General features: G+C 47.0%; 1 protein-coding gene across 1 annotated transcript; it reads left to right on the top strand.

Moving 5' to 3' along the window:
- Positions 1–397: 397 nt before the first annotated feature.
- NR4A2 (nuclear receptor subfamily 4 group A member 2) lies at positions 398–4,975 on the top strand. The gene is made up of 6 exons (XM_084245178.1): positions 398–1,263; positions 2,071–2,200; positions 2,576–2,739; positions 3,650–3,852; positions 4,260–4,438; positions 4,581–4,975. Exons 1-6 carry the CDS (start codon positions 400–402, stop codon positions 4,835–4,837), a joined length of 1,797 nt encoding a protein of 598 aa, XP_084101304.1. The 5' UTR covers positions 398–399; the 3' UTR covers positions 4,838–4,975.
- The last annotated feature ends 4,636 nt before the right edge of the window (positions 4,976–9,611 follow it).

The raw sequence follows: 9,611 nt of genomic DNA, 5'->3' as shown, positions 1-9,611 counted from the left end.
CTGTAACATACGGTTTCCTGACCCGTCGCTTCGGGGAAAACTTTCTCACTGTGCAATCCAACTTTATTTCTAGAATGCGCTCGCGGAGCCCCAGCTTCAGCAGAGAGGCTCACTAGAACGGGATTACCCTGAACTAGGGTGAAGGGGGAGGCGTTCGGAAATATCCGGGGGTGAATCCCCACAGTAGCCTTCTAGCTTTGGATCCTTCTTTAATGAGTCTTTCCTTAGCCCGCACTGTTTTGCTCCGCGGCATTCGCGTCCTCCCGCCCTTGCTCTCGCGCCCCTAACATGCTCCCTGACCGCCGCGGGCTGCCGGTGTAGCTCCAGGTGTACCCGAGCCCGGAAGAAAGTGTTCAGTTGACCAGGCTGAGTGTATATTACCCTGTTTCATTTCCAGCCATGCCTTGTGTTCAGGCGCAGTATGGGTCCTCGCCTCAAGGAGCCAGCCCCGCTTCTCAGAGCTACAGTTACCACTCTTCGGGAGAATACAGCTCCGATTTCTTAACTCCAGAGTTTGTCAAGTTTAGCATGGACCTCACCAACACTGAAATCACTGCCACCACTTCTCTCCCCAGCTTCAGTACCTTTATGGACAACTACAGCACAGGCTACGACGTCAAGCCACCTTGCTTGTACCAAATGCCCCTGTCCGGACAGCAGTCCTCCATTAAGGTAGAAGACATTCAGATGCACAACTACCAGCAACACAGCCACCTGCCCCCCCAATCCGAGGAGATGATGCCGCACTCCGGGTCGGTTTACTACAAGCCTTCCTCGCCCCCGACGCCCACCACCCCGGGCTTCCAGGTGCAGCACAGCCCCATGTGGGATGACCCAGGCTCGCTTCACAACTTCCACCAGAACTACGTGGCCACCACGCACATGATCGAGCAGAGGAAAACGCCGGTCTCCCGCCTCTCCCTCTTCTCCTTTAAGCAGTCGCCCCCCGGCACCCCTGTGTCTAGCTGCCAGATGCGCTTCGACGGGCCACTGCACGTCCCCATGAATCCGGAACCGGCGGGCAGCCACCACGTGGTGGACGGGCAGACCTTCGCTGTCCCCAACCCCATCCGAAAGCCCGCGTCCATGGGCTTTCCGGGCCTGCAGATCGGCCACGCTTCGCAGCTGCTCGACACGCAGGTGCCCTCGCCACCGTCACGGGGATCCCCCTCCAACGAGGGACTGTGCGCCGTGTGCGGCGACAACGCGGCCTGCCAGCACTATGGCGTGCGCACCTGTGAGGGCTGCAAAGGCTTCTTTAAGGTGAGCGCGGACTGGGGCGGAGGAGTCAGGTGGGGGCCCCGAGTGCCTGGGGCCTCGGAGTGAGTGCTCTGCCTAGGTGCCAGCCGCTCCGCCCCATCCAATCCAGGGCCGTTCAACCCCGGGGGTCCGCAGAGACGGCCCCATAGGTGCCCACGGGTTGCGACGGGGGCTTCTGGGTGCCTGAGAAAGGGAAGTAAAAAAGACGAGGAGACCCGCGGTTGCATCCCCTCTCCCCCTCCACGCGGTCCTCTGGTTAGGCCCGCGCCTGGAGTTGCAGGTGTTGGAGTTGGAAGAGGGTCATTTGCATGTGCTAAGAGCTGTCTTCTCAGTTCAGATTGAAATTGGTTAGGACAGAGAACCGTGTCTGAGCTAACCAAGTGGAACAGAATTCCCTATGGTCAAATTAAGTGATCTCTTTATTTCGCCATCCTGATTGAATAATCTTATCATTTTAAATAGAGAAGGTCTCCAAGGAATGTAAATAATATGAATGCCCACGGATTTGTATTTACTGAGCGTCTCCTTCTCCTTCTCTTGGCATATAAAACGCAGCAAGGAGCGGCAAGGTTAGCTCAAATGTTAACGCTATCAATTTTCTTCTGTTAAATGCCCTGGGGGAGGGAAAAAAAAAAAAAGAAAGAGGAAAAAAAGGAAAAGGGAAAAAATAAAAAGAAGTTGTATGTATGTGTTTGTTTGTGGGGAGAGAGTATAGATCCCAGTCATTGAGGAATTGTCTCAGGATTCCCTGGGTTGCTGGATTTCCAAAGGGAAAAAAAAATTTTGGGCCTATGTTGTCTCCTTTTGCAGCGCACAGTGCAAAAAAATGCGAAATATGTGTGTTTAGCAAATAAAAACTGCCCAGTGGACAAGCGGCGCCGGAATCGCTGTCAGTACTGCCGATTTCAGAAGTGCCTGGCTGTTGGGATGGTCAAAGAAGGTAGGTTGGGGGAAGCATCGACTCTGAAGTCTGTGCCCTTGGGAAACCACCTCTCCTCCCCCAACTCCACTTTCCACTTCCCAGAGCCAGCGGCGGCGGCCCGCTTCCCTCACAAGGTCTGGCCTCCCAGGACCTGGCAGATGTCTGCTAGCTCCAAATGCTCAGAAAGCCCTCCTCACCTTTTAACTATTCCACCCCTTTGGACGAAGACATTAAATAACCTGATTTTTTTTTTTTTTATGGTTCTTGTTAGTAAGATCTTTACAAGCAAGGGGGACCTTGCATCTCCCTGATGGGTGCCCGAGGCTGTGGCCTTCCCCAAGAGGGACTGAACTGGCAGCTGGGTCTTGTCCTAACCTGGCTATTCCTTTGCAGTGGTTCGCACGGACAGTTTAAAAGGCCGGAGAGGTCGTTTGCCCTCGAAACCGAAGAGCCCACAGGAGCCCTCTCCCCCCTCGCCCCCGGTGAGTCTGATCAGTGCCCTCGTCAGGGCCCATGTCGACTCCAACCCGGCTATGACCAGCCTGGACTATTCCAGGGTAAGGAGCTGGCGGGTTTATCATATGGACAAACCGAAAGATGGGCAGGACCCTCTCCCCACACTCATCACTAAGCCCCAGGGATAAAGGAGGTCATCAAGACTGGCTTCATAGCTCTGGGCAGGGTCACTGGAGACAGATCGGCAGACAACCTTGCTGCTGCTGGGTGTGTGGACAGGAGCAGATTGCAGTGGAAGGGGGAGAGGATAGGCCACAGTGGTCAAATCTCTGCAAGATCCCCCCGCCCCCCACCCCACCAACTACCCCCAGCCATACATGTACTCACACACCTATGCCTCTAAAGCCAAAACCAGAGTCTGTAAATTGCACCCACTCGGATTCTGTCCCTGAACCTCCAGAGATACCTTAATCCTCATCTTCTCTGTTAACGTCAGGGTGAGGGATGCCTGCTTGGGGGGTTGGGGAGGGGAAGGAGAAGAGGGTATATAAGGAATGACAATGCGGTGGAGGATCAAATGGTCAGATTCCTTTTTTACCCCAGCTGTGAGAAATGTGTGGGTTTTAATTGGAGGAAGTATGTCGGGCAAACCTAGAGGCCACTGCAATTTTATTAAGATTTGCAAAGGGCGTCTCTGCGAGACCCACTCTGGGACTAGCATGAATACTAACGTGTCAATTGTTTTGTGGAGATAAGAGTGAATGTTTCCCAGGGCTGGATGGCACTGTATTTAGTCTGTATGGAAATGGCAATTTACATATTTAAAGCAGCGACCTCATAGCACCATCCCTAATTGAATTAATTGCCCTGGAACATCTAATTTCCTTACTGGTCAGAGAGAGGTTTAATTGTTATAAAAACCTGGCTCCCCTACTAGAAACGGGGTTAGCAATTTCACGGGTTATATATTTTAGAGAACCTCATTAAGTGCTTTTTAAAATGAAATTCCAGTTCCAGGCGAACCCTGACTATCAGATGAGTGGAGATGACACCCAGCATATCCAGCAATTCTATGATCTCCTGACTGGCTCCATGGAGATCATCAGGGGCTGGGCTGAGAAGATCCCAGGTTTCGCTGACCTGCCCAAAGCCGACCAAGACTTGCTTTTTGAATCGGCTTTCTTAGAACTGTTTGTGCTGCGATTAGCATACAGGTAATGGAGGAGGAGGCTGTCTAGGGAGGTCGGGAAAGGAGAAAGAGTGGACTCAAGAAAGGGAGGAGAAAGAAACTGAAAGGGGAAAGGAGAAAAGGAATTTCCTTTTCTCCTACTTGCCAAAATGGGACATGTCAAAGGGGGGAAAGGAAGGAAAGTAGATGAAAAATTGAAAGGAAGGAGTGGGTCCAGAAGCCTTGGATGAACGGAATGGAGGTGGGATAGGGGGCGTTCTTGATTGTCCTTTATGAAATTAAACCCTTTCAAGGTCCACTGGTCTACATTTTATTAACTCTTCGGTAATTAGGTGCCTCTTATATCCCTCATTTATTGCTTTTCAAGTAATTAGTTGTTTAGCTTTTCTCTCTCTCTTTTTCTCCCCTCTCTCTCTTTGGTATTAATTGCAGGTCCAACCCAGTGGAGGGTAAACTCATCTTTTGCAATGGGGTGGTCTTGCACAGGTTGCAATGCGTTCGTGGCTTTGGGGAATGGATTGATTCCATTGTTGAATTCTCCTCCAACTTGCAGAATATGAACATCGACATTTCTGCCTTCTCCTGCATTGCTGCCCTGGCTATGGTCACAGGTCAGTACCAGAGGCAGAGGGAACTTTCTCTGCCCAGCAGGATTTGTCCCAGTTTTCCCTTGCCACCGATCCTCCCTGGTCCTGCCAAGTAGCTAACTGCTTTTGTACATTCCTTTCTTGTTTCTCATTGTGTTTTCTACAGAGAGACATGGGCTCAAGGAACCCAAGAGAGTGGAAGAACTGCAAAACAAGATTGTAAATTGTCTCAAAGATCATGTGACTTTCAATAATGGGGGATTGAACCGTCCCAATTATTTGTCCAAACTGTTGGGGAAGCTCCCAGAACTTCGTACCCTTTGCACACAAGGGCTACAGCGCATTTTCTACCTGAAACTGGAAGACTTGGTACCACCACCAGCAATAATTGACAAACTTTTCCTGGACACTTTACCTTTCTAAAACCTCCTCCCATGCACTTCAAAGGAACTGGAAAGAAACCTAAATCTGTCCAGAGGGGGCAAGTCACAAGGGCAGAGATATCCCTCAGAGCTGCCTGAGCTCTAGCTGGCCCCCACTCCTTCCATAAGCCCCCAACCCTTTGACCCTTAAAGAAAAAACAAACAAAAAAAAAAAACAAAAACTGTTGCTATTTCCTAACCTGCAGGCAGAACCTTGAAAGGGCATTTTGGCTCCGGGGCATCCTGGATTTAGAACACGGACTACACACAATACAGTGGTATAAACTTTTTATTATCAGTTTAAAAATCAGTTTATTGTTCAGAAGGAGGATTCCTAATTTATGATGGGAAATGTTTGGCCATGTTTGATTATTGCAGTTAAGACAAATGTTACACAAACACACATACACAGAGAGACACACACACACACACATCTGAAGGGGACCCACACGTATTGCCCTTTAAAAGACTTCAAAGTTTTCTGCTGTAAAGAAAGCTGTAATATATAGTAAAATTAAATGTTGCGTGGGTGGCATGAGTTGAAGAAGGCAAAGGCTTGTAAATTTACCCAATGCAGTTTGGCTTTTTAAATTATTTTGTGCCTATTTATGAATAAATATTACAAATTCTAAAAGATAAGTGTGTTTGCAAAAAAAAAAAACTACACAAAAAGGGACAAGCATGTTGATTCTAGGTTGAAATGTTATAGGCACTTGCTACTTCAGTAATGTCTATATTATATAAATAGTATTTCAGACACTATGTAGTCTGTTAGATTTTATAAAGATTGGTAGTTATCTGAGCTTAAACATTTTCTCAATTGTAAAATAGGTGGGCACAAGTATTACACATCAGAAAATCCTGACAAAAGGGACACATAGTGTTTGTAACACCGTTCAACATTCCTTGTTTGTAAGTGTTGTATGTAGCGTTGATGTTGATAAAAGAAAGTTTATATCTTGATTATTTTGTTGTCTAAAACTAAACAAAAAACTTGCATGCAGCAGCTTTTGACTGTTTCCAGAGTGCTTATAATATACATAACTCCCTGGAAATTACTGAGCACTTTGAATTTTTTTTTTGTTTTTTTAATGTCTAAAATTGTCAGTTAATATATTATTTTATGTTTGAGTAAGGATTTTAATATTGCCATATTCTGTAGTATTTTTCTTTGTATATTTCCAGTATGGCACATGATATGAGTCACTGCCTTTTTTTCTATGGTGTATGACAGTTAGAGACGCTGATTTTTTTTCTGATAAATTCTTTCTTTGAGAAAGACAATTTTAATGTTTACAACAATAAACTATGTAAATGAACACAATCTTGTCTTCTTTCTGGGTCAGGAAAATGATGACAAACAGAAATATACAGTAGACAGAGTTGGAGATTGATTTGGGACTGGTCACTTATTCAACATCTGAATTTCAAACTGACAGCCCAGATCTAGTCTGGCAAAATAGAACTGGGTAATTTAACTTATTCAGAGAAGTCAGTACAATATTTTTCTTCAGCCAGAATTTTCCACTGTGACCACCAACCTACATTTATCAGAATCAATTGGGAATATCTCAACTCGTCTGTTAACTTTGCTAGTAAGTGCAGCTTTCAGAAGAAAACTTCAGGAGACCACACAGCTTTGGAACTTTTGCAAGGGCTGCAAGTCTGTCGAATTTTGGTCTTGTACAGCGTTTAGAAAGTATCACTTTAAGACTCAGGATGTCAACACGGATTTGAAGTGTGTTGTACATAATCTATTTCAGTTTTTCTACTTAAAACTTGTAATGTGTCTTGGAGTAAGGGTCAAACATTGTGGATCCTTGTGCCAGTGGTCTTTGGCTTGGAGCAGAACTCTGTAGAGGCCTTTATTTTTTCTCCTTCAATGGATAGTGATGAGGTTCAATTTGCGGTTTTAGAATACTGTTTCTACCTTAAAAGTTTCTCTAGTAAATAATAAAACATACATTTGTCATGTCTTGGGTCTAGTACAAGTTAACCCACAACTTCTTTCAACCCAACACCAACTTTTAGCAATCAAAGTTACTAAATCTGTGGAAACTGCTTCAGGTTTGAGCTTCAGCTTCCGGTCTTTTTGGGTTGTGGAAGTGCAGCAAGTTTTGCCTGGGGCCAACCGTGAATCCAAAGACAATGCAAGTCGGCAGGTCTTCTTCTTAGCTCACCCTGGTGAATTACAGATGGCCTCCAGGTCACTGAAATTTACCAAGAGTGTTATTGTTTTTAAAATGCACAGTTAGAACAGTCAATTGCCCAGGAGGGTTCTCGGGTTGTTTACGTTATGACTTTTCACCCTCTTTATTAAAAGACATGTTTTGCGGGGTGGCGGAAAAGAGAAGGCAGGACTCCGTGGTCATTTAAGGTTATTTTCATGAGATGCCTTTCTCTGCAGGCACACAAGTGGGTGACCACATAAGAGCTGAAACAATAAGTGAAATGTCCAATTTCCTGGCTTTCTCGAAAAGAGGAGACTTGTCATTTCCTTTTATTTTCACAACTACTATCCAACTAAAGCCACACACTAATAAGCAGAGAGAAAGAAAGCTCTTTGGAAATACTAGGAGTCTGCACAGCCGTCAGCAGTCATCTCCCAGGTGTCTGCAGCCCCGAGGCAATTGCATTCCGACTCGAAATCCCGGAGAGTCGAACCCTGAAACGCACTCTGTTTGCGGCTCTCCGGTAAGGAAGCCGCCGCGCATCACCCAGACCGGTGGGGTGTCAGGTAGTTTGCCTCCCGAGAATTTGGGGTGAAATGAGGGAGAGAGAACTCGCTCCTTTGGCCCCGTGCGGACTGCATCCGCTCCTCGTACATTCAGTTGTAAGTCCTAAGCTAGTGCTTTTTTCTGCTTCACAGTTAAACGGAGTAGCTTTCCAACTCTCGGCTACTTACCGGGATGTGCGGGGCGGGAGCCTTGCACGCATCTTACCTGCATCTTCCGAGATTTGCTCAGCTGAGGGCTTTACCTGTTTTAATTTTTATAGGGATAAAACCCAGGAAAAGCAATGGACACGCTTCACTGCCAAGAGCCGGACATTGCAGGTATCTTCTTTAGAAATAGATCAAAAAAACTTTGTAATGGGACTTCCTTCCTCTCTCCTTCCCCTCTCCAAGTCCTCTTAAGAATTTCAGTTGTCTATCGTTGCAGCTATGCAGCTATGGAAAACACATAATTATTGTCTAGAAGACACGCCCATACACTTCTCAGCTTTGAGAGGTCTGATTTTAAGTCTTCACGTTGGGTAGCCCAACTTTGAGTGGTTGTATGGAACATCCTGACTTTGTGGACAGATGCCCTTTATTCAAAGAGCGGGTGGGTAGTGCTACCCCCTGCTTCTTCCTGGCTTCTGCCCTGGGACGTCGGGGTGATCATCGCAGTCTCTCTAGGTGCCAGGCTGCCCTCGCGGCGACGACTTTCGGTGGAGAGAGAGAGCACGCGCGGGGAAGATTTTAATTTCTGGTCCTGATTTCAACAAGAGAGGTACACTGGCCCTGGGAACTGACAGCACCTTGAAGTGACAGTGGCACCCGACATTTCAATCTTGAGTATTTTTGTTTGTTTGTTTTGGTGCTGGACTCCATTTCCGGAGAGTTTGGGTGCCCTTCCACTAAAAATAGAGTTACGTCTATGCGACTCTGCCTTTCAGCGTGCAAGGAGCACTGCAGATAAAGAGAAAAAGATATTCTTGCCAACTTAAGCATGTCACACGAAGGTTCAGTTGCACTTTGCCTTGAGAATCTCTTGACTTTGTTGGTGTCAACGCGTCAACGTGAATATCCAATTATTAATTACATTTTAAAGCTAAGCATCAGCAGCGATGAAATACTTCCAAGATACAAAGAGTTTTACCAGGGAAGTTTTATTTCATTGCAATATTTTGATCACAGAGGTTTCTGATACAGGAGATATTTCTAGTCCTCCAGGGTCGATATAGGGTGGTGACACTAGAGCGCTTCCAGGCACCGCGCGTGGTGCGCATCTACGCGCTGCAAGCTGCCTGCTAAGTCGGCTTATAGTCCATTTCCTTTTGTATCCGCGGCGCGGCAGCGCCGAGGTGACTTCGGAGAGTAAGGTCTGGGGGTCTCCCGGGCTGGCCTCGCCTTTCTCAGTAAGAAAGGCGCCTGTTTCGAGGCCGTGTGTGCCTGCAGCCACCGCAAAAATGGAGACAGGTTCCATTAAAGCGGGAGGGGCAAGAAGGGTATCTGGTACCGCGAATTTAAAAACTTTTTTTTCAGCGTTGTTTTGACAGTTGAAGAGTGATCTGGGAGTGCGCGTCGCTAAGACGTTTTCCTCAAAAAAGGATTTTAAATCTCTCCCCCGGTCCCTCTCCCCACCACACCTGTCCGGTTATTCGGGAGCAGGAATTGTAGCTGCGCGGGCGCGCCTCGGAATTTCTCAGCCATGCAAGTTTCTCAGGCACCCTGCGAACCCGGATTTGACTCAGTTTTAGAATTCCTTGGAGGAGAGATTGGGTGGCGGGATTGGGGGTGGGGTGGGGGTGATGGGGGTGGGGTAGGAGTGGGTTCCAGCTGGCGCCCAGTCAACCCTACCTCCCCATAGATCTTAGCCACGATTAAAAAAGGGCGCACCCGGTTGGAACAGCTTTTTGTAAAAGTTCTTCTTAGATCGGTGCATCTGACATAATTGCAGCGATCACGTTTCGTATAGCTGCATATTTTGGGTACAGTCGATAGTGGTTGACTTTACTGGTAAAATAAGACATGAATTGCAAACAGGCTCATCATTTTTTAGTAATTCGTT

This window comes from Talpa europaea (assembly GCF_964194135.1).
Source record: "Talpa europaea genome assembly, chromosome: 1".
NCBI lineage: Eukaryota > Metazoa > Chordata > Mammalia > Eulipotyphla > Talpidae > Talpa > Talpa europaea.
Note: the sequence above shows the minus strand (reverse complement) of the source record. Positions and strands in the feature narration are given on the sequence as shown.